Consider the following 25265-nt stretch of genomic DNA (forward strand, 5'->3'; position numbering starts at 1 on the left):
CTCGCGCTCCTCGTAACCGCAGAAAGCTGCGGATCTTTTGCCTCGCGCTACCCGGAACCCCCCCCCCCCCCTCCCCGGCTGGATCTATCCCAAAGCCTACGGACCCCCAACACCCGGATCTAACCCCCCCCACCCCCGCTGCGGAGGGACAACGCACTGAGGCCCGCAGTGCGCGCGCAGCCACCCGCAGGCCTCCCGCGCGGACCGCGCGTTTCCCGGGAAAAATGGACGCGAGCACCGGAAGTCTGGGTGAGTCCTGGCTCGTGCAGCGGCAGCACGGGGAGATCTGGCAGCGACACGTGTCACTGCACCCCCCATCCGCAAAACAAACACACACACACACACACTGCTAGACCGGAAGTGAGCGGGGACACTTCCGGTCTAGCAGTGTGTGTGTGTGTGTTTGTGCAACTGTGTGTGTAACTGTGTGTGTCTGTGCAACTGTGTGCGTGTAACTGTGTGTGTAAGTCTGTGCAACTGTGTGTGTTTGTAACTGTGAGTAGCTGTGTGTGTGTAACTGTGTGTAGCTGTGTGTGTGTCTCTGTAACTGTGTGTCTGTGTAGCTGTGTGTGTGTCTGTGTGTCTGTGTAACTGTGTAACTGTGTGTAGCTGCGTGTGTGTGTGTGTGTCTCTGTAACTGTGTGTCTGTGTAACTGTGTGTGTAGCTGTGTGTGTGTCTGTGTAACTGTGTAACTGTGTGTAGCTGTGTGTGTGTGTGTCTCTGTAACTGTGTGTGTAGCTGTGTGTGTGACTGTGTGTGTGTCTGTGTAACTGTGTAACTGTGTGTAGCTGCGTGTGTGTGTGTCTCTAACTGTGTGTCTGTGTAACTGTGTGTGTAGCTGTGTGTGTGACTGTGTGTGTGTGTAACTGTGTAGCTGTGTGTGTGTGTGTGTCTGTGTAACTGTGTGTGTAGCTGTGTGTGTGACTGTGTGTGTGTAACTGTGTGTGTGTGTGTAACTGTCTGTGTAACTGTGTGTAACTGTGTGTCTGTGTGTGTGTGTGTGTGTGTGTTTACTTCTGGGTCAATATACATTTGAGATATTTGACAGTATTATCATTATTTGTTATATATATATTTCTGTGTACATCACAGAAATATATATATTATAAATATATATTATATGTAATATATATTGTAATATATATATTATAATATATATATAATATATATCCTCTAGATCAGTGTTTCTCAAACTCTTTCATACCAAGGACCACTTAACCAATAAAAAAACACTGACAGACCCCCTGACTCCCCAAATATCCAGAAACAATAGGCCTGCTCACCACTCCAACAGTTTATAACAAATTACAGCCTAATAATGACAGCTTCACTTCTCTACATCGTCTCGTTCACACATGAAATCAACAATAGAAATACAACTACAGATTATATCAGCATTTAGTTCAAATAAGATTTAAAATGCTCTCAGGTTTTACACCTCTTATGAAATGTAGACTACATTTATTACGGAGTTTAGTCCGAGCTAACAGACTCACAGATCGTTGGCTACTGAGAGAAATGCAAAACACACCTCATGTAGTTCGACACAAACCTCCGCTGTGGATTTTCAAAACTAAACAAGTGTAACTCTCTGAGCCCTTTGTTCACACGTTAGGCTCGTCTGGGCTTTTTTGTAAAAATGCTATTAAAACATGAACCTTGGTGACCATCGGGCTGGCCTGCATGGTCTGCCCCAACAACAGCCTCTGATCATCAACAGGCTTCATGCAATGCTTCATTGGATGCACATATTATACTCTCTATCTCACTCCTAACATCTAAATCTACTTCCAGCGTGGAGAAATGTTCATAAATACATCCATTGTTTGTTTTATACGCTTCTTGAAATAAAACAAAAACACATCGTTTTTCTAGAACAGATTACAAATCGCCTGAAAACGGTACAAACACGTGGCAACATGTGTGACGAAGGTGTTGCGCTGGGCTATATCATGCAATCGAAAGTTAAGCTCGCTCCATTGCGGAGATATTCCCGCGAGAGTGCGGAAAACTTAAATGTATTTATTTATTTCAAATGTGAAATTTTACCAATATACTCACGGTCCACTAGGGGGCGGTCACGGACCACCAGTGGTCCGTGGACCACACTTTGAGAAACACTGCTCGAGATGACAGCATGTCCTCGGAGGTGACGGACCGCCTCTCCCCTCTTTATATATTATTATGTATTATATATCTTCTAGATGACAGCATGTCCTCGGAGGTGACGGACCGCCTCTCCTCTCTGGAGCTCCGGGTCCAGCAGCAGGAAGACGAGCTCACCGTGATGAAAGCGGCTCTCGCTGACGTTCTGCGACGCCTCGACGCCTCCGAGAGCAAGAAGCAGAGCGCAGGGAAAGGTACGTTATTATTCACCTGTTTATTGTCCAGTTCACTGGTCCTGGTCCTGGTTCTGGTCCAGTTCACTGGTCCTGGTTCTGGTCCTGTTCACTGGTCCTGGTTCTGGTCCAGTTCACTGGTCCTGGTTCTGGTCCAGTTCACTGGTCCTGTTCACTGGTCCTGGTTCTGGTCCAGTTCACTGGTCCTGGTTCTGGTCCAGTTCACTGGTCCTGGTCCTGGTTCTGGTCCAGTTCACTGGTCCTGGCCCTGGCCCTTGTTCTGGTCCAGTTCACTGGTCCTGGCCCTGGCCCTGGTCCTGGTCCAGTTCACTGGTTCTTGTCTAACATGCCCCCCTTGTAGGTGGTGCTGCTCTGAAGGAAGCATACTCCATGTCTTGTATCTCTAACGGAGGAACCCCCGGCAGGAAGAGAGAGTCCACCTCCGTCACCAGGAAGGAGACGCTGGCCTCTGCTGCCAAGAGGTACACACACACACACACACACACACACACACACGCACACACAGGTCTATCATGTATTTATATTTAACGGTTCAGTTTTCTCCGCAGTTCTCAAATTCAGGTTCATTATATTCAGAGTGTTTCTAGCATCAGCTCCGATTCACACCTGTTGTTGAATTACATCAGTGAAATCAGCAGAGTCAGTGTAGTCAGCGAAATCAGCAGTCAGTGAAATCAGCAGAGTCAGTGTAGTCAGTAAAATCAGTCGTCGGTGAAATCAGTAGAGTCAGGGTAATCGGCAGTCAGTGTTTTCACTGAAATCAGCAGTCAGTGAAATCAGAGGATTCAGTGAAATCAGTAGTCAGTAAAGCCGGTCGTCAGTGATATCAGTAATCAGTTTAATCAGTGAAATCAGCCAAGTTAGTGACATCAGTTAAATCAGCAGAGCTCGTGAAATCTGTGGAGTTGGTGAAATCAGTAGAGTCACTAGAGTTAGTTAAATCAGCAGAGTCAGTGAATTCAGCAGAGTTAGTGAAATCAGCAGGGTCAGTGAAATCGGCAGAGTCAGTGAACTCAGCAGAGTCAGTGAACTCAGCAGAGAGAGTGAAATCAGCAGAGTCAGTGAAATCAGCAGAGTCAGTGAACTCAGCAGAGTCAGTGAAATCAGCAGTCAGTGAACTCAGCAGAGTTAGTGAAATCAGCAGAGTCAGTGAACTCAGCAGAGTTAGTGAAATCAGCAGAGTTAGTGAAATCAGCAGAGTCAGTGAACTCAGCAGAGTCAGTGAAATCAGCAGTCAGTGAACTCAGCAGAGTTAGTGAAATCAGCAGAGTCAGTGAACTCAGCAGAGTCAGTGAAATCAGTGAAATCAGCAGAGTCAGTGAAATCAGCAGAGTCAGTGAACTCAGCAGAGTTAGTGAAATCAGCAGAGTCAGTGAACTCAGCAGAGTCAGTGAAATCAGCAGAGTTAGTGAACTCAGCAGAGTCAGTGAACTCAGCAGAGTCAGTGAAATCAGCAGAGTCAGTGAACTCAGCAGAGTCAGTGAAATCAGCAGTCAGTGAACTCAGCAGAGTCAGTGAAATCAGCAGAGTTAGTGAACTCAGCAGAGTTAGTGAAATCAGCAGAGTCAGTGAAATCAGTGAAATCAGCAGAGTCAGTGAAATCAGCAGAGTCAGTGAACTCAGCAGAGTCAGTGAAATCAGCAGAGTTAGTGAACTCAGCAGAGTCAGTGAACTCAGCAGAGTCAGTGAAATCAGCAGAGTTAGTGAAATCAGCAGAGTCAGTGAACTCAGCAGAGTCAGTGAAATCAGCAGAGTCAGTGAACTCAGCAGAGTCAGTGAAATCAGCAGAGTCAGTGAACTCAGCAGAGTCAGTGAAATCAGCAGAGTCAGTTAAATCAGTGAAATCAGCAGAGTCAGTGAAATCAGCAGAGTCGGTGAACTCAGCAGAGTCGGTGAAATCAGCAGAGTCGGTGAAATCAGCAGAGTCAGTGAAATCAGCAGAGTCAGTGAAATCAGCAGAGTCAGTTAAATCAGTGAAATTAGCAGAGTCAGTGAACTCAGCAGAGTCAGTGAAATCAGCAGAGTCAGTGAACTCAGCAGAGTCAGTGAAATCAGCAGAGTCAGTTAAATCAGTGAAATCAGCAGAGTCAGTGAACTCAGCAGAGTCAGTGAAATCAGCAGAGTCAGTGAACTCAGCAGAGTTAGTGAAATCAGCAGAGTCAGTGAACTCAGCAGAGTCAGTGAAATCAGCAGAGTCAGTGAACTCAGCAGAGTCAGTGAAATCAGCAGAGTTAGTGAAATCAGCAGAGTCAGTTAAATCAGTGAAATCAGCAGAGTCAGTGAACTCAGCAGAGTTAGTGAAATCAGCAGAGTCAGTGAACTCAGCAGAGTCAGTGAAATCAGCAGAGTCAGTGAACTCAGCAGAGTCAGTGAACTCAGCAGAGTTAGTGAAATCAGCAGAGTCAGTGAACTCAGCAGAGTCAGTGAACTCAGCAGAGTCAGTTAAATCAGCAGAGTTAGTGAAATCAGCAGAGTCAGTGAAATCAGTGAACTCAGCAGAGTCAGTGAAGTCAGCAGAGTCAGTGAAATCAGCAGAGTCAGTGAAATCAGTGAACTCAGCAGAGTCAGTGAAATCAGCAGAGTCAGTGAAATCAGCAGAGTTAGTGAAATCAGCAGTCAGTTAAATGGGTGGTCTGCGGACTCTCACGCTCCGGTTGTGTCCACAGTGGCACAGACAGGAAGAAGGAGGGCAGCAGATCTCAGATGATGGAGATCCAGGAACGTGAGGAGCCTCCTCGCCAGAAAGACCTCTCCCCCTCCCCCTCCTCCCCCCCACCCCCCCCAGCAGAGACCAGCACAGACCACTGACAGCAGTAAAGGCCTGACCCCCAAAAGGTTAAAATCTCTAATCTGCTGTGCTGCTCTGACTAACCTTAACCTCCAGGAGATCCTGGTGATCCTTGAGATCTCCTGAGACCTCCTGGAGATCTCCTGGAGATATCAGGAGACCTCCTGGGGGTCCTAGAGATCCTGGAGACCTCCTGAGAAGTCCTGGAGATCCTAGGGATCATGGATACCTCCTGGAGATCTCCTGAGACCTCCTGGAGACCTCCTAGAGATCCAGGACACTTCTGAGATCCTGAACTTTCTGATGGTAGAAGGCTGAGCTTTGTGTTTTCCTTATGAAGGATGTCATGATATCCGAGTCCAGGACCTTCAGTTCTGGAGAATCACAGATCGGCCGGTGATATCCGAGTCCAGGACCTTCAGTTCTGGAGAATCACAGATCGGCCGGCACGCATTACTTTAACCTCTTAAGCCCGATTGCCCCTGCCGGCAAACACAACAATATTCACGAAACTGTGTCTCAGGGCTTCTTAACATTTAACAACCTATTAATGTGTCATATCCACTTAACGGGAAGAAACTCAGCTATCAGACAATATTAACCATTTTTTGTTAAACGAAACACAAGGGTAACACCAAGCGTCTAAATTAGCACTAAGCGAAAAAAATGCTAACACACTTAACACATAACTCACGGTAGAGTTATTTTATACTTCATGCTATCTGCACAAACTAGATATCATCTGAAAGGTGAGATTCCACAGATTCCATTGGTATAAGTAGCATCACTGTGCGACCAAAACCCACGGCAGCGAAAGCCACGAAAGAAAACACACAACTTCACTTTACGTAGCCAAAACGGCAAATACGTCTTACCTTTGCTGTTTTCTGATCAAAAGTTGTGTTCAATGGCATTAAAATGCATATAAACGCTGCTGAAGGTTAATCCAATGTGTCTGTGTCACTTTGAAATGATTACTGATAATCCATCATCATATATATGGCATTAAACGTATTTTTCATATAGTGTAACGGAGCTTTCGGTTTTGGGCAAACTGCGTGCGCATCCTTCTAACTCATCAATGGTAATGTTTTGATGGATTTCCCCTCGATTCTATTGGCTTTAACGGTTACAAAGAGGTGTCAATCACCCAAATCGACCAATGGGTTCCAGAGATACGGCAAATGCACCCAAATGTACCCAGAGGTGTTTTTTTTTCTTGTAAACCTCTCTAAAAAGGTCAAATGTCACTAGTTTTACATCAATCTTGATACAGGGTACTTATTATATGTTATAGTTTGGATTCCTGAAGCTTTTAGTCTCCTATCCCATCATTCAAGGGTGGTTTTCACTATAAGTCATGTTTTTTTTTCCGGCAAAAACTATAATTTACATTTTTTTACTATGTTCAATCTGAATTTACTTTCAAATAAAAAGATTCTATATTGATTCTGACTCTTCTACATCCAACTCACAGGTTTATCATTGCTTTGAGAAAAAAGATTATTAATTTAACCCTTTTAGAAGTGAAGATATAGTCATTTGTTCTGGGAAGGTCATTTTCGAGCCTGAGGCCTGAAAAACAGGCTCAGAGGTTAACAGGTTAAACATCACCATCTCAGCTCCTAGCCGCGGGAAGTAGGGGTGTTGGGGGTGACTGGTCGTCAAGGGCAGTTGACGGCTGGCTCGGTTCGCTCATGGCCGGCACCGCCCTTAATGTGTTTTTAAACGGCATCATTGAAGTTGCGCTGACAGGCGACAGAGGTCCACCGTGTCCCTGCAGCGAGGCTACCCTACTTGACAGTTCACTAGCACCAGGGCTGCCCCTCCCTACACGCAGACCACGCAGACCCGAGCACCCTGATGTAGAGCTCGGACTGTAGCAGCCGCTGTGGTTTTAGCAGATCTGATGAAGGTAACGTTGATAAAGCAGCGTGCAAACGGTGATACACCGGCGCGCTAACGGTGATACGGCGGCGCGCTAAGGGTGATACGGCGGCGCGCTAAGGGTGATACGGCGGCGCGCTAAGGGTGATATGGCAGCGTGAGAGAGTACGTATCCAGCATTTACTAAATTTATACCGCCGCCTTAATTTCTGATATGATGACATCCCTGATCCTCCTCCTCCTCCTCCTCCTCCTCCTCCTCCTCCTCCTCCTCCTCTTCTCTCTCTGCTGGTAGAAAATTATTTCTCTGGGTTACTAACCCTTTCTCCTCCCAGCTCCAGCTGAGGACCTCCTGCCGCTCACTAACTGTGTGTGTGTGTGTGTGTGTGTGTGTGTGTGTGTGGTGTGTGTGTGTGTGTGTGTGTGTGTGTGTGTGTGGGTGTGTGTGTGTGTGTGTGTGTGTGTGTGTGTGTGTGTGTGTGTGTGTGTGTGTGTGTGTGTGTGTGTGTGTGTGTGTGTGTGTGTGTGTGTGTGTGTGGGAGGGTGGTGAGCCAATCAGATTCCGTCTCCAGAATCAGAAGTCATTTTGATTGGACATCTTCAGTGAGCGTGCATTATCACGCTGTCCAAAAATATAGAATATATATAATGTTAATTATATATGTAATATTTATCATAAATAATATAGATCGATCTAGAAAACGAAGCCATGAAGCTGATCTGGAGATAAATCGAGACGAAGCTCAGTGACCTCCTCCTCTTGTAACAGTCCTGATGTTAATACTATGTGCTTGTGTGTGTGTGTGTGTGTGTGTGTGTGTGTGTGTCAGGGGGCCCAGTGTGAAGCGGTCCTCAGGTATGGAGCGCTCTCAGAGCAGCACCTGGGATTCCTCCGAGGAGAACAGGAACAAACTGCAGAAAGCTGCGTCCACCTCCAGACTGCTGAACAAGGTGGTGAAGACCGCCGAGAGGTACACACACACACACACACACACACACACACACACACACACACACACACACACACACACACACACACACACACTACAATAATATTTATGGTGTCTCAGGGTTAGTGAGATGTTTTCCTTGTCTCGTTTCAGACACAGAGACCCTGTGGTTAGTCAAGGTAAATATGCATCCTTATCTACATCAGTAATTATCTGCATCTTCGTCATCATCATCAGTACCAGCCAATAGGAAGCCAGTTTTTTCAGCCAATCCTCTTCATCCTCATCATGCTTACTCTTACTGGATCCACACAGGTTGTTGTTGTATGTGTTCATTTTGTTTACGTTGTTGTCAAGTGACGTTGTCTTTGTCTCAAACCAGCCAAAATATCGACTCGAGAGAAAAACAGCCAAGCTGGTAAGTCGATGAGTGGTCAGAGCGAGCTAAGAGCTAACAGGCTAACCCGCTAACATGCTAACAGGCTAACCCGCTAACATGCTTACACGCTAACATGATAACAGCAGCTGAATGAGACTTCCTGTTTCTCTCTCTCCCTCTCTCTCTCTCCTTTACGTCTCTCTCTCCTTTACGTCGTCAGCCTCTCTCACCCACCTGATCAGGTGATATCACACCTGTCTGTGGCCCCGCCCCCTGCTGTTGTGTACCTCTATATAAGGTCAAAAATGTAGAACCTCTAAACCTAACCCTAACCAATCAGGGCACCAAAGAGAAGTCCAGCCCACCACCTAAATGTAAAGCAAGTTATTGGACGCTGCTGCCTTTCTCACATTGATTGACAGGTGACTTAACACGAGTGAGTGAGTGAAGGTAAACGATGACACGGCAGTTTCTGTTTGATCTGCTTCACCTGCACGCCATCTATGCCTAAATCTCATCTGTCCACTACCTGTCTCGCATGTCACTCACCTGTCCCTCACCGGTCTCACCTATCCCTCACCGGTCTCACCTATCCCCACCGGTCTCACCTATCCCTCACCGGTCTCACCTATCCCTCACCGGTCTCACCTATCCCTCACCGGTCTCACCTGTCCCTCACCTGTCCCTCACCGGTCTCACCTGTCCCTCACCTGTCCCTCACCTGTCACTCACCTGTCCCTCACCTGTCCCTCACCTGTCACTCACCTGTCCCTCACCTGTCCCTCACCTGTCACTCACCTGTCCCTCACCTGTCCCTCACCTGTCACTCACCTGTCACTCACCTGTCACTCACCTGTCCCTCACCTATCCCTCACCGGTCTCACCTATCCCTCACCTATCCCTCACCTGTCCCTCACCTGTCCCTCACCTGTCACTCACCTGTCACTCACCTGTCACTCACCTGTCCCTTACCTGTCTCACCTGTCACTCACCTGCCACTTACCTGTCCCTCTATATGCTTTATACTGCTGTTTACAAAACGACTGCATTGTTTGTAGATATTTTCTCTCTCTCAGATTTTGGCTTGAATCATACTATGGCGATGACACTAGATGTATATACTGTGTGTGTGTATATATATAAATGATTTCCGGAGCCTTACCCCTCTCATGAGTCTGGTTTAGTTTAACCTAGCTGTTTGCTAATCAGCAGCATTGTTCCTCTGCTTTCATGATCATTTATTTCCACATTGACGGTGTTTGCGTGTCCGTGTGTTTCAGAGGGGAATCACATTAAGATGTTCATGAGAGGACGACCAATCACCATGTTCATTCCATCAGACGTGGAGAGCTACGAGGACGTTCGGACGGAGCTTCCTTCAGAAAGACTCAAGCTGGAATGGGTGTATCCTCTTTATTTAAACATCACATAAAGTAACGTAATTACAACCGAGACTGTAGATCCTCAGTGTAGCGTTAGTAGATCCTCAGTAGAGCCCAATAGCTCCTCAGTAGATTCAGAAGGTTTCACTTAGATCTCCAGGTGCTTCCTTGACTTCCTGCAGGTACGGTTACCGCGGCAGAGACTGCAGAGCAAATGTGTTTCTCCTTCCAACAGGAGAAATGGTTTACTTTGTGGCATCAGTCGTCGTTCTGTTTAACTACGAGGAACGGACTCAGAGACATTACCTCGGACACACCGACTGCGTCAAATGGTGAGAACTAACACAAATATGAATGAGCTTCTACCCTCCTATTGGCCTGTCTGCGTGTGACATAATGTTTCTGTGTCCCCGTCAGTCTGGCCATCCATCCCGATAAGATCCGGATAGCTACGGGACAGATTGCAGGAGTAGACAAAGACGGACGGGTGAGGGGAAAAAAACAGACTTAAACTAAGCCACAGCGTTTCCTTTTTTCAATAATGAATAAAACTTGTCTGTGATGCGTTCAGGCGCTGCAGCCTCACGTCCGGATCTGGGACTCCGTCAGTCTTTCTACGCTGCAGGTCATCGGGTTGGGAACGTTCGAGCGGGGCGTCGGATCTCTGGCTTTCTCTAAAGCTGTGAGTATCAGCAAGCTGCATCATGGGAACTGTAGTCCACATATGTCTGCCTGTCTGTCTGTAACCTGTCTGTCTGTAACCTGTCTGTGTGTAAACTGTCTGTGTGTAACCTGTCTGTGTCCACAGGACTCGGGGCAGCACCTCAGTGTTGTTGACGACTGTAACGACCACATGCTGACGGTGTGGGAGTGGCAGAAGAAGTCAAAGATCGCTGAGATCAAGGTGAGAATGTATCACTTCATCCAATACCAACAATACCGTCGTTACCATCCATACTATCAATACCGTCGTTACCATCCATACTATAAATACCATCGTTACTATCAATACCATCGTTACCATCCATACTATCAATACCATCGTTACTATCAATACCATCGTTACCATCCATACTATCAATACCATCGTTACCATCCATACTATCAATACCATCGTTACCATCCATACTATCAATACCATCCTTACCATCCATACTATCAATACCATCGTTACCATCCATACTATCAATACCAACAATACCATCGTTACTATCAATACCATCGTTACTATCAATACCAACAATACCATCGTTACTATCAATACCATCGTTACTATCAATACCAACAATACCATCGTTACTATCAATACCATCGTTACTATCAATACCAACAATACCATCGTTACTATCAATACCAACAATACCATCGTTACTATCAATACCATCAATACCATCGTTACTATCAATACCATCGTTACTATCAATACCATCCATACTATCAATACCATCAATACCATCGTTACTATCAATACCATCCATACTATCAATACCATCAATACCATCGTTACTATCAATACCATCAATACCATCGTTACTATCAATACCATCCATACTATCAATACCATCAATACCATCGTTACTATCAATACCATCAATACCATCAATACCATCGTTACTATCAATACCATCCATACTATCAATACCATCAATACCATCGTTACTATCAATACCATCAATACCATCGTTACTATCAATACCATCCATACTATCAATACCATCAATACCATCGTTACTATCAATACCATCAATACCATCGTTACTATCAATACCATCAATACCATCGTTACTATCAATACCATCCATACTATCAATACCATCAATACCATCGTTACTATCAATACCATCAATACCATCGTTACTATCAATACCAACAATACCATCGTTACTATCGATACCAACAATACCATCGTTACTATCGATACCATCGTTACTATCAATACCATCGATACCATCGTTACTATCAATACCAACAATACCATCGTTATTATCAATACCAACAATACCATCGTTACTATCAATACCAACAATACCATCGTTACTATCAATACCATCGTTACTATCAATACCATCGATACCATCGTTACTATCAATACCAACAATACCATCGTTACTATCAATACCAACAATACCATCGTTACTATCAATACCATCGTTACTATCAATACCAACAATACCATCGTTACTATCAATACCAACAATACCATCGTTACTATCAATACCATCGTTACTATCAATACCAATAATACCATCGTTACTATCAATACCAACAATACCATCGTTACTATCAATACCAACAATACCATCGTTACTATCAATACCATCGTTACTATCAATACCATCGATACCATCGTTACTATCAATACCATCGATACCATCGTTACTATCAATACCATCGTTACCATCGTTACTATCAATACCAACAATACCAACACTATTTATACCAACAATACCATCACTACCATTACCAACACTATGTATAACAACAATACCATCACTACCATTACCAACACTATGTATAACAACAATACCATCAATACTAAGAATACCATCAGTCTGTAGGAGAAAACACAAACAGTGTAAATCAGTTGAATGGTTTGTGTCCTGAACCAGTCTGTGAAGCAGCTGGGTTCATATTTAATAGAAAATATAAAGATCAATATTCCAGCAGCTGGATAACACTGCTTCTGTTCCAGAGCACTAACGAGGTGGTTCTGGAGGTGCAGTTCCACCCCACCGACCCCCACACCATCGTCACCTGCGGGAAGTCCCACATCTTCTTCTGGACCTGGAGCGGGACCTCTCTGGCCCGGAAACAGGGCATCTTCGGGGTGAGGACGGGGTCCAAAGTCTATTCATTGCTTTCATACAGGCTGGGGTATATACGTGTTATATGACGGTTATAAATGGGTTGTATACGGTCTGGGTTCTGGGTCTTTTTCTCACCTCGGGTGCCCTTCCTAGCCGAGTTATTAACGGGTATATACGTGTTATATACGGTTTATTTACAGGTTATATATACGCGTTATATACGGTTTATATACAGGTTATATACGTGATATATATGGTTTATTTACAGGTCATATACGCGTTATTTACTCCAGTCATAATGAATATTTAGGTCTTTTCATCCTGTAATACTCACATGCTGTTATTCTGTTGGCTCTCTCAGAAGTACGAGAAGCCGAAGTTCATCCAGTGTCTGGTGTTCCTGAGCTGTGGAGACATCCTGACCGGAGACTCAGGGGGCGTCCTACTGGTCTGGACCCGCAGCGCCTCGGAGACCCCCCCCCCCCAGCAAGGGCCCCCGAGGTGAGACCCAGAACCAGAAGTCACAGCTGACAGCCGCGGTGTAACTCGAGCGTTTAGAGTGATGCGATGAGAGCGATTATATCGAAGCGAATATTCCCATCGCGTCCGGTGTGAACGCACCATTACAGTATTAATAATTGACTGTTACTGTTTTATTATCAGTGTTAAACTATTACTGTTTTATTATCAGTGTTAAAATAAAATAATGTGTGTGAACAGCGTTTCAGATCAGCCGGCAGGTCAAGGCTCATGAAGGCAGTGTGTTCTGTGTGTGTGAGACGAGGAGCGGCAGCCTGCTGACCGGGGGGGGGAAGGACCGGAAGATCATCCTGTGGGACCAGGAAGTGAGAGCAGAGCGGGACATGGAGGTACACACACACAAACACACACACACACACACACACACACACACACACACACACACACACACACACACACACACACACACACACACACACACACACACACACATTAGGGCTGCACGATATATCGTGACGTGACGATAATCGCGTTATGCGCATGCGCGATATTCACATTTTTTTTTAGGACGTGCAATATTAAGTAGGCAAATTAACTCAAACACGTCATGTTACAAGACCCACACACAGACAGACCCACACACTGATCTGGGGTCACATGATGTGTGTGCAGGTCCCGGATCAGTACGGAACCATCCGAGCGGTTTCTGAGGGGAAGGGGGACGAGATCCTGGTGGGAACGTCTCGTAACTTCATCCTCAGAGGAACCTTTAACGACGGCTTCCTGGTGGAGGTCCAGGTGATTATTGTCTTTATATTATTGTTTTTATTTCTGTCCTTATTATTATTATTATTATTGTTTTTGTTAATCTTGTTATAATTGGTTCAGGGTCTCGGTAATACCGTGATGTGTTCAGGCTCTCAGTAGGAACACTGGATCAGGCCGTTTGAACCTTTTATTCTCAAATGATGACAAAGGTTTCGCTGCTTTGGATGATTTTATCTAAATAAAAAGGAATATTTACAAACTATTAGCAGTCTTACAATAACCACAATAATCATAATGATAAATAAGGTTCAGTATTCCACTTACATCATTTCATGCATCCACAGGATTAAAGTCTTTTCTTTAACATAGGTATGGCTCAAAGGGAATCTAGAAGGCAAATCTAACGTAAACAAAACAGTCTGTTAAAGTAAAGCTAAACATTTCATCAACTGATTTAAGTACAAACAATTCAGCTCCATGTGCCAACAGTTCCTTTGTTCTTCAGTCTCTGGTGGGAAGGAAGTGAAGGGCGGAGCTTTAAAGACTTTGGTGGGGAGTGGTCTACACTTGTTTGACAGAGGTGGTGATGCAGGTTGAGAGGGGAGAGACTTGTGATTTACCGTGATGTGTTCAGGCTCTCAGTAATACCGTGATGTGTTCAGGGTCCCAGTAATAACGTGACATGTTCAGGGTCTCAGTAATACTGTGATGTGTTCAGGGTCTCAGTAATACTGTGATGTGTTCAGGGTCTCAGTAATGTGGTGATGTGTTCAGGGTCTCAGTAGTACCGTAGTGTGTTCAGGATCTCAGTAATACCGTGGTGTGTTCAGGGACACACTGACGAGCTGTGGGGTCTGGCCTCCCACCCCTCCAGAGGGATGTTTCTGACCTGCGCTCAGGACCGGCTGGTCTGCCTCTGGAGCGCCGAGGAGCATCGCCTGCAGTGGAGCCGCTCGCTGGAGGTGAGCTCTGATTGGAGGATTCACCGCTGATTGGAGGATGATTGACAGCTGATTGAATGATTGACAGCTGATTGGAGGATGATTGACAGCTGAATGAATGATTGACAGCTGATTGGAGGATGATTGACAGCTTTATGTCCTCTCAGGAACACGGACACTGTGCAGACTTCCATCCCAGCGGAGCCGTGGTTGCTATAGGGACACATTCAGGAAAGTGAGTATCTCTGTCTGTCACCTGTCTGTCTCTCACCTGTCTGTCTGTCACCTGTCTGTCTCTCACCTGTCTGTCTCTCCCCTGTCTCTCACCTGTCTGTCTCTCACCTGTCTGTCTGTCACCTGTCTGTCTCTCACCTGTCTGTCTCTCCCCTGTCTCTCACCTGTCTGTCTCTCACCTGTCTGTCTCTCACCTGTCTGTCTCTCCCCTGTCTGTCTCTCACCTGTCTGTCTCTCCCCTGTCTCTCACCTGTCTGTCTCTCACCTGTCTGTCTCTCACCTGTCTCTCACCTGTTTGTCTCTCCCCTGTCTGTCTCTCACCTTTCTGTCTCTCACATGTCTGTCTCTCACCTGTCTGTCTCTCACCTGTCTCTCACATGTCTGTCTCTCACCTGTCTGTCTCTCACCTGTCTCTCACCTGTTTGTCTCTCCCCTGTCTGTCTCTCACCTGTCTCTCACTTGTCTGTCTCTCACCTGTCTCTCACCTGTCTGTCTCTCACCTGTCTCTCACCTGTCTCTCACATGTCTGTCTCTCACCTGTCTGTCTCTCACCTGTCTCTCACCTGTCTCTCACCTGTCTGTCTCTCACCTGTCTCTCACCTGTCTCTCACCTTTCTGTCTCTCACATGTCTGTCTCTCACCTGTCTCTCACTTGTCTGTCTCTCACCTGTCTCTCACTTGTCTGTCTCTCACCTGTCTCTCACCTGTCTTGTCTCTCACCTGTCTCTCACTTGTCTGTCTCTCACCTGTCTCTCACCTGTCTTGTCTCTCACCTGTCTCTCACCTTTCTGTCTCTCACATGTCTTTCTCTCACCTGTCTCTCACATGTCTGTCTCTCACCTGTCTCTCACTTGTCTGTCTCTCACCTGTCTCTCACCTGTCTTGTCTCTCACCTGTCTCTCACATGTCTGTCTCTCACCTGTCTGTCTCTCACCTGTCTTCTCACCTGTCTGTCTCTCACCTGTCTCTCACATGTCTGTCTCTCACCTGTCTCACATGTCTGTCTCTCACCTGTCTGTCTCTCACCTGTCTCTCACCTGTCTGTCTCTCACCTGTCTGTCTCTCACCTGTCTCTCACCTGTCTGTCTCTCACCTGTCTCTCACCTGTCTCTCACCTGTCTGTCTCTCACCTGTCTGTCTCTCACCTGTCTGTCTCTCACCTGTCTCTCACCTGTCTGTCTCTCACCTGTCTCTCACCTGTCTCTCACCTGTCTGTCTCTCAGGTGGTACGTCCTGGACGCAGACACCACAGACCTGGTGTCTATCCACACGGATGGTAACGAGCAGCTGTCAGTGATGCGCTTCTCTGTCGGTGGGTGACATCATCCAGTTTTCATGATCATGCTTTGCGAGAAGTGAACTACATTACCCACAATGCCCCTCTCTGTTTGTGTCTGCAGATGGTGCTCTGTTGGCGGTTGGATCTCACGATAACCTTATTTACCTCTACACCGTCTCCGAGAGAGGACGCAAGTACAGCCGATACGGGAAGTGCTCGGTCAGTCCCTTTACTTCCTTTACGATTCACCCAGTCTGACAAGGACCCTAATGATTCATCCAGTCTGACAAGCACCCTAATGATTCATCTAGTCTGACAAGCACTTTAATGATTCATGATGATGATGATGGTGAGGATGGTGATGATGATGATGATGATGATGAAGGTCAGGTGTGTTCATGGGTCACCTGGATGTGTTCACAGGGACATTCGAGCTACATCACACACCTGGACTGGTCACCTGACAACAACTTCATCATGTCCAACTCGGGAGACTACGAGATCCTGTACTGTGAGTACTGTGTTGTTATTGTGTATCACTGCAGTGAGATCCTGTACTGTGAGTACTGTGAGTACTGTGTATCACTGCAGTGAGATCCTGTACTGTGAGTACTGTGAGTACTGTGTATCACTGCAGTGAGATCCTGTACTGTGAGTACTGTGTTGTTATTGTGTATCACTGCAGTGAGATCCTGTACTGTGAGTACTGTGAGTACTGTGTATCACTGCAGTGAGATCCTGTCCAATTGAAGCAAACCGGCCGCCAGCTTGAACGCCTATCCATGAAATCATCCCTCACAGTTCACCATGAATCATACAAACTCCATCTCACTACCTACAGAGACGCCCTCACTGCCGCAAAATCTGCCTACTTCTCCACCATCTTTACCGACCCCTCCCGTAACCCCAGGACCCTCTTCTCCACCGTCAACAAGCTCCTCAAACCCCGTGCTGACACCCTCTCTTCATCCACTTCCACCTTATGCAGTTCATTCCTCCAGTTTTTCTCTGACAAAATCACTGCCATTAATCTCTCCCTATCCACTGCTTCTCACACACAAACATCTCCCCCAACACCCACCGCCACAACTTCTCCCTCCATCTCCCTGGACCTCCCGAGCCCCCCTCCCCACGGCCGCCTCTCCCAGTTCACTCTGGTTACCCCCCCTGAAATACTCAAACTGATCAGCTCCTCCAAACCCACAACCTGCTCGCTTGACCCCTTACCCACCCCTCTACTGAAGTCCTGCCTCCCCGTCCTCTGCCCTTACCTTGTCAACCTTTTCAACTCCTCCCTGTCCCAAGGAACCGTTCCCTCTGCCTTCAAAACTGCTGCTGTCACTCCCATCCTCAAGAAACCCGGTCTGGATCCCTCCTCCCTCAGTAATTACCGCCCCATCTCCAACCTCCCCTTTCTCTCAAAAACAATAGAACGTATCATCTCCAAACAACTCCACCGCCATCTCCAAACAAATCACCTTTTTGAACCCCTTCAGTCTGGTTTTCGTCCCCATCACAGCACAGAAACGGCACTCACCAAAGTCCTCAACGACCTCCTCACCTCTGCTGACACCGGTTCACTCAACATCCTCATCCTCCTCGACCTGAGTGCAGCCTTCGACACCGTGAGCCACAACATCCTGCTCACCCGACTCCAGGACATCGGTATCGAAGGTACTGCACTCAGGTGGCTCCAGTCCTACCTCTCCGACAGATCCCACTTCATCTCCCTCAACAACCACTCCTCTGCCACAGCTTCAGTCACCCAAGGTGTTCCCCAAGGTTCAGTACTCGGCCCCCCTCCTCTTCATCATCTACATCCTCCCCCTTGGTCAGATTCTACACCACTACAACCTGGACTTTCACTGCTACGCTGATGACACACAGATTTACCTCAGCACCAAATCCCCCCACAACCCCCCCCCTCACCCACATCGAATCCTGTCTGACTGCTATAAAATCCTGGATGGCACACAACCTCCTCAAACTCAACAGCAATAAAACTGAACTCCTCCTCATCGGCTCCAAATCCACCCTCAGCAAAACCCCCAACCTGACACTCACCATCGATGGCACCCCTGTTTCCCCCTCCACCCAGGCACGCAACCTTGGCGTGATATTTGACCCCACCCTCTCCCTCGAGCCCCACATCCGCCAAGTTGTTAAAACCTCATTTTTCCACCTCCGCAATATCGCCAAACTCCGTCCCTCTCTCACCCGCCCTGCAGCTGTGCGACTCATTCACGCCTTCATCTCCTCCCGCCTGGACTATTGCAACGCACTCCTCTACGGCATCAGCACTACATCCCTCAATAGACTTCAGCGTGTCCAGAACGCAGCCCCCAGACTCCTCACCCACACCAAATCATGGCATCATATCACCCCGGTCCTCAAAGAACTTCACTGGCTCCCCGTTTCACACCGCATCCAACACAAACTCCTGGTACTCACCTACAAAGCCCTCCACCACCAGGCCCCCCCCCTACCTCACTGACCTCCTCATCCTCTACCAACCACCCCGGTCCCTCAGATCCACCTCAGCCGGTTTGCTTTCCATCCCCAAGGCCAAATTCCGGAGCTTTGGGGACAGAGCCTTCTCTGTGGCAGCCCCGAAGCTCTGGAACTCCCTCCCCCAAGACCTCCGTGAGTCCGAGTCCCTCACCCTGTTCCAGTCCCGCCTCAAAACCCATCTCTTCAAATCTGTATACCCATAAGCCCACCCCCCCACCCCCCACTTCCTCCTGACTGCTTTCTGTTTTTTTTTTGGTTTTCTCTGTTTTGTTTTTGTTTTGTTTTGTTGTTGTTTTGTTGCCTGTCCTTGTCTGTCTACCCTTCCCCAAATGTAAAGCGTCTTTGGGTTTAGAAAAGCGCTATATAAATAGAATTTATTATTATTTGTACTGTGAGTACTGTGTTGTTATTGTGTATCACTGCAGTGAGATCCAGTACTGTGAGTACTGTGAGTACTGTGTATCACTGCAGTGAGATCCTGTACTGTGAGTACTGTGAGTACTGTGTATCACTGCAGTGAGATCCTGTACTGTGAGTACTGTGAGTACTGTGTATCACTGCAGTGAGATCCAGTACTGTGAGTACTGTGAGTATTGTGTATCACTGCAGTGAGATCCTGTACTGTGAGTACTGTGAGTACTGTGTATCACTGCAGTGAGATCCTGTACTGTGAGTACTGTGAGTACTGTGTATCACTGCAGTGAGATCCTGTACTGTGAGTACTGTGAGTACTGTGTATCACTGCAGTGAGATCCAGTACTGTGAGTACTGTGAGTATTGTGTATCACTGCAGTGAGATCCTGTACTGTGAGTACTGTGAGTACTGTGTATCACTGCAGTGAGATCCTGTACTGTGAGTACTGTGAGTACTGTGTATCACTGCAGTGAGATCCTGTACTGTGAGTACTGTGAGTACTGTGTATCACTGCAGTGAGATCCTGTACTGTGAGTACTGTGAGTACTGTGTTGTTATTGTGTATCACTGCAGTGAGATCCTGTAACAGTTGTGTGTTTTTAGGGGACGTTCCAAACGGCTGTAAGCTGATCAGAAATCGCTCCGAGTGCAAAGACATCGACTGGGCCACCTACACCTGCGTACTGGGCTACCACGTGTTCGGTCAGTACACCTGCACACCTGTGCACTCGGAACACCTTTACACCTGTGCACTCCGTACACCTTTACACCTGTGCACTCAGTACACCTGTACACCTGTGCACTCAGAACACCTTTACACCTGTGCACTCAGTACACCTGTACACCTGTGCACTCAGTACACCTGTACACCTGTGCACTCAGAACACCTTATGCCTGTGCACTCAGAACACCCTTATGCCTGTGCACTCAGTACACCTGTGCACTCAGTACACCTGTGCACTCAGTACACCTGTGCACTCAGTACACCTGTGCACTCAGAACACCCTTATACCTGTGCACTCAGAACACCTTTACACCTGTGCACTCAGAACACCTTTACACCTGTGCACTCAGAACACCTTTACACCTGTGCACTCAGAACACCCTTATGCCTGTGCACTCAGAACACCCTTATGCCTGTGCACTCAGTACACCTGTGCACTCAGTACACCTGTGCACTCAGTACACCTGTGCACTCAGTACACCTGTGCACTCAGAACACCCTTATACCTGTGCACTCAGAACACCTTTACACCTGTGCACTCAGAACACCTTTACACCTGTGCACTCAGAACACCTTTACACCTGTGCACTCAGTACACCTGTGCACTCAGTACACCTGTGCACTCAGAACACCCTTATACCTGTACATTTAAAGTTAAAATAACACGTGTGTGTGTGTGTGTGTGTGTGTGTGTGTGTGTGTGTGTGTGTGTGTGTGTGTGTGTGTGTGTGTGTGTGTGTGTGTGTGTGTGTGTGTGTGTGTGTGTGTGTGTGTGTGTGTCAGGTGTTTGGCCCGAGGGTTCAGACGGCACCGACATCAACGCTCTGATCAGATCTCACAACAGGAAGGTGATCGCTCTGGCAGACGACTTCTGTAAAGTTCACCTGTTCGCCTACCCATGCTCCACCCCCAAGGTGAGAAACACACACACACACACACACACACACACACACACACACACACACACACACACACAGGGCTCCCATTATACAGGTTTAATGAGTTTGAGGTGTGTGTTTCCCCGCAGGCTCCCAGCCATAAGTACAGCGCTCACAGCAGTCATGTGACCAACGTGAGCTTCCTGTATAACGACAGTCACCTGGTCTCCACGGGGGGGAAAGACACCAGCATCATGCAGTGGCGCCTGGTGGAAAGACTCTCCCTCCCTGACGGACAGCTCTCTAACTCCGCCCCTGACTTCATCCCGCCCCCTCTATCAGTGACCACGCCCACACAGGAACCCATCTCTGCCCCAACAGCCAATGGGACCCAGGATCCCTCCCCAGACAGCCCGGCCCCCTCAGCTCTGACCCCGCCCCCCTCAGCTCTGACCCCGCCCCCCTCAGCTCTGACCCCGCCCCCCTCAGCTCTGACCCCACCCCCCTCTGACAGCAGTGTGAGTCTGAAGGACAGCCTGGATCCGAGCGACGACACGGCAACGCCCAGCGACGAGGGGCTACCCCCCCTCACCTCTTAATAGTGTGTGTGACTGTTGGTACAGCTATCTTTGTGAGGACCAGCCAGACGTTGTGATTGGACATTCAGTGTATGTGTGTGACCTCGGGTAACTTTTTCTCCAATCAGAGCAGAGCAGTAAGACAGGAAGTGGACCTGAAGTCTTAAATGAGTTTCAGAAACTGGTTCTCTTTACATGTTGTTTTAGAAATACTGGGACATTGCTGTTTATGACGTAGAAGTAGCTGCAGGAAGTTTAAAACAGGAAACTGATTCTGGACTTTGTTGGGCTTTTATTTTGTTAAACTGCCACATTTTTATAGACATTTCACAATAAAAGCCCTCAAGGGAAGGGACAGAACTGCGGGAGGCTTTTAATGTGAAACATGCAGGAAACATGAACCACACCCAGAAGCATGCTGGGAACATTTGAACACGTCTGGCCAGTGGACGCAGGAGGGCCTTCAGAATAAAACCTGAAGGAGCTCCAGAGAAACTGTGATCGGTGATTTCATGTCAGTTTGTATATGCTGCAGAGATCTGTGTATATTTCTGTTACCACCAGGGGGCAGCAGCTCCTCAGCTACACTGTAAAAACCACATTCAACTCTCGCATCTCTCAGCCAATTAGGGGCCAGGACAGCTGCTCCTCTCTGATTGGCTGGTTTTCAGTGACTGATTGAGTGACTGCTGATCTGTGTTTCTTATGGACCATCTCTGTTTATTGTTCTGAATGTCATCACCCCACGGGGGGGTCATTAATGTTTTGCCTTTTTAATACTTTTTACCTTTATATCTCCATCTCATATCTTCATATCTTCATATCTTCATATCTCCATCTCATATCTTCATATCTTCATATCTTCATATCTCCATCTTTGATTTGTCCATTCACTTATCTTTTATATCTTTAACCTTTATATCTCCATCTTCCATGTCATCATTTTTTCTAATCTGCCCTCTGGGGTGCGGGGTTATGTGGGGGGGGGGTGACGCGATGGGTGGGGTCTGTTTGTTTATTTTACAGTGTTCGGTAACCATGACAACGTTCATGTGACTGTTTTGAGCCAATCATGTCTTCTCAAATGCATTCCTGTCAGACGACAGACTGTACTGAAGATTTCAACAAAAAAATGCAAATAAATGTTAAAACCGGACTCCAGCTTCTCTCCTGTCTCTGTTAGCATATTAGCCTTTAGCAGCTTTCATGTGGTGTGGCAAGAATCAGAGAAAAGGGTTTGTGAAAGACTGACCCTGGGAGGTGGACCATGCGAGGTGTGCCTGAATGCACCACAGAGCCACTAGTGTTGGCGTTCAGCAGAATAATCATATCTGTGATGTTAGGGAACTTCATAAATTAGATTTTATATTGTATAAACCCAGAGTGCAGTTTATTTGAACTAAAAGGGTTAAAGAGTCTTGCCAAATATTATTTCACAGAAACATCGAGCCTTGATTCAAAGTCCAGAAACCAATTTACACACTGAGCTCACAAAACAAAACACAAACTGTTGCATCATGGGAAATTATCCTGGCTTTATTTAATGTCATGTGTTTGGATGATGTCCCTTTCCTGGGCTGTCATTGGCTCAGGCGTTGCAGCGGTCGGTGTGGCAACAGCTCCATCCAGGTTGATTACATGAGTCGAGCCGAGTGCAGCCTTTCTCTCCGTTACCTGCCACAGCAAACAGGAAACGCATCATCAGACAGAGATAACCCTCCAAAGGCATTGAAAGTGTAATATTGTTCAGAGGAAAGTCGTGAAGTTGTGAAAGTCGGGGTACCATTAAAATAAGTGTGTCTACGACTTAATTCATCTTACAAAGCATGATGTTTGAAAGACTCAACTTTGACTTTGTATTGACAATGAGACATAAACGACGATCAGAAACCTTTCTATTTTGTGTTATTTCCACAATCTGAAGATCTTCTTAAATCCATATTTGGACATCACACATACTCATGGTTGTAGTTTAAAGTTTAAACAGAGTTGACATAAAGCAGTACTCACCCCGGGTGTAGCAGGCCTGAGGAACCTTCCCGTTACAGTCCAGCAACATGTTGTTGACCATCAGGAAGTCCTCTCCGTAACACTGGATGCTAAACGTCGGAGCTGCAACACAAACGCACCTTACACACATGTCTGAGATCGAATAAAACGGGTTCACACCCATTCTGAAAGGTAACAAACACGTGGTCCACCCGAATAATTATAAATCAGTTTGACCAGTTACCGGAAGAAAATACATTTTCAATCTCACTTGTTGGGTTTGTTTTTTTACCTGCATTTGAAATAATCATTGAACCATCAGTTAGTAAAGTGTTTTTGTACCTCCAGAGCACAGCGGCAGCAGCAGCAGCAGCAGCAGGTAAACCCTCATCTCTCTGGTGTTCACTTAGTGTGACAGTGAGTAGCTGGACCTTTATCCTCTGCTGACACACACACACACACACACACACACACACACACACACACACACACACACACACACACACACACACACACACACACACACACACACACACACGCTAACTAAAGTATTGATCTGAACACAAACTGAACTGTTCGTCCAAAATGTGTTCAGTGCAAAGTCCTAGAAACAAACAAACTGTAGATTGAAGATAAGGGTCAGCCAGTGTTTCTGCTGAGTCATGACTTGAGTTACAAAAAGACATTCAGAAAATGGCTTTTAAAATCAGTCATTAAAAAGAAAAGATAATCAAATAAACATTAAAAGAAAAAATACATGGATAAAAGTTACAGTGCAGTTTAAGATGTGAATAGTTCAATTAAAAGCAGCGGCAAAAAGAAAAGTCTTCAGCCTGGATTTAAAAGTAGTCAGAGTTGCAGCGGACCTGCAGGTTTCTGGGAGTTTGTTCCAGATGTTTGGAGCATAATAACTGAACTTCTCCATGTTTAGTTCTGACTCTGGGGACAGAAAGCTGACCAGTCCCTGAAGACCTGAGAGATCTGGATGGTTCATCATTTAGCAGGAGGTCAGACATGTATTTTGGGCCTAAACCATTCAAAGCTTTATAAACCAGCAGCAGTATTTTGAAATCAATTATTTGACACACAGGAAGCCAGTGTAAGGACTTCAGAACTGGACTGATCCACTTTCTTAGTGTCAGTGAGGAACCAGTGTAAGGACTTCAGAACAGGACTGATCCACTTTCTTAGTGTCAGTGAGGAACCAGTGTAAGGACTTCAGAACTGGACTGATCCACTTTCTTAGTGTCAGTGAGGAACCAGTGTAAAGACTTCAGAACTGGACTGATCCACTTTCTTAGTGTTAGTGAGGAACCAGTGTAAAGACTTCAGAACTGGTCTGATCCACTTTCTTAGTGTTAGTGAGGAACCAGTGTAAAGACTTCAGAACTGGACTGTTCCACTTTCTTAGTGTTAGTGAGGAACCAGTGTAAAGACTTCAGAACAGGACTGATCCACTTTCTTAGTGTCAGTGAGGAACCAGTGTAAAGACTTCAGAACTACACTGATGTGATCCACTTTCTCAGTGTCAGTGAGGAACCAGTGTAAAGACTTCAGAACTGGACTGATCCACTTTCTCAGTGTCAGTGAGGAACCAGTGTAAAGACTTCAGAACTGGACTGATCCACTTTCTTAGTGTTAGTGAGGAACCAGTGTAAAGACTTCAGATCCGGACTGATCCACTTTCTAACACTAAGAAAGTGGATCACATCAGTCCAGTTCTGAAGTCTTTACACTGGTTCCTCACTGACACTAAGTTAGGGTTAGATGCATATAATCTAGGACTTAGATTTAGGCACAAAAGTCAGAGCTGCAAGGTTAAAGTATATATATTAGCTAAAAAGTACCTGTAAAACCAGTCTAATAAGAACAGAGAGAAGAGTCAAAGCCAAGTTGGAATAGGAGAAACCAGGC

General features: G+C 46.5%; 2 protein-coding genes across 2 annotated transcripts; one reads left to right on the forward strand and one right to left on the reverse strand.

Moving 5' to 3' along the window:
• The first annotated feature begins 53 nt into the window (after nt 1-53).
• Nucleotides 54-22518, forward strand: LOC117500052 (echinoderm microtubule-associated protein-like 4). Its single transcript, XM_034152746.1, is given in 26 exon segments — nt 54-249; nt 2206-2361; nt 2702-2822; nt 5028-5132; nt 5134-5196; nt 7867-8007; nt 8140-8165; nt 8369-8404; nt 9646-9769; nt 9930-10079; nt 10165-10234; nt 10319-10429; nt 10556-10651; nt 12440-12574; nt 12916-13029; nt 13031-13055; nt 13275-13423; nt 13707-13832; nt 14633-14764; nt 14911-14978; nt 16201-16289; nt 16378-16475; nt 16680-16767; nt 19786-19884; nt 20690-20820; nt 20934-22518. Coding segments are annotated over 26 exon segments (2928 nt in total). The 5' UTR covers nt 54-224; the 3' UTR covers nt 21384-22518.
• Nucleotides 22519-22870: 352 nt separating this feature from the next.
• wu:fj16a03 (uncharacterized protein LOC335475 homolog) lies at nt 22871-23853 on the reverse strand. Its single transcript, XM_034152747.1, has 3 exons — nt 23694-23853; nt 23373-23474; nt 22871-23036 (listed from the first exon to the last, which is right to left on the reverse strand). The coding sequence occupies exons 1-3, from the start codon at nt 23740-23742 to the stop codon at nt 22951-22953; spliced, it is 237 nt and encodes a 78-aa protein (XP_034008638.1). The 5' UTR covers nt 23743-23853; the 3' UTR covers nt 22871-22950.
• Nucleotides 23854-25265: the final 1412 nt, after the last annotated feature.

Source organism: Trematomus bernacchii, unplaced genomic scaffold (assembly GCF_902827165.1).
Source record: "Trematomus bernacchii unplaced genomic scaffold, fTreBer1.1, whole genome shotgun sequence".
NCBI lineage: Eukaryota > Metazoa > Chordata > Actinopteri > Perciformes > Nototheniidae > Trematomus > Trematomus bernacchii.

Bases quoted from the DNA above. Each gene is read 5' to 3' on its own strand.
- wu:fj16a03 (XM_034152747.1), bottom strand. From the start codon at position 23,742: ATGAGGGTTTACCTGCTGCTGCTGCTGCTGCTGCCGCTGTGCTCTGGA. The intron at 23,475-23,693 runs GTACAAAAACAC...TTTGTGTTGCAG, and splicing joins GCTGCCGCTGTGCTCTGGAG to CTCCGACGTTTAGCATCCAG. The intron at 23,037-23,372 runs GTGAGTACTGCT...TTGCTGTGGCAG, and splicing joins TCAGGCCTGCTACACCCGGG to GTAACGGAGAGAAAGGCTGC.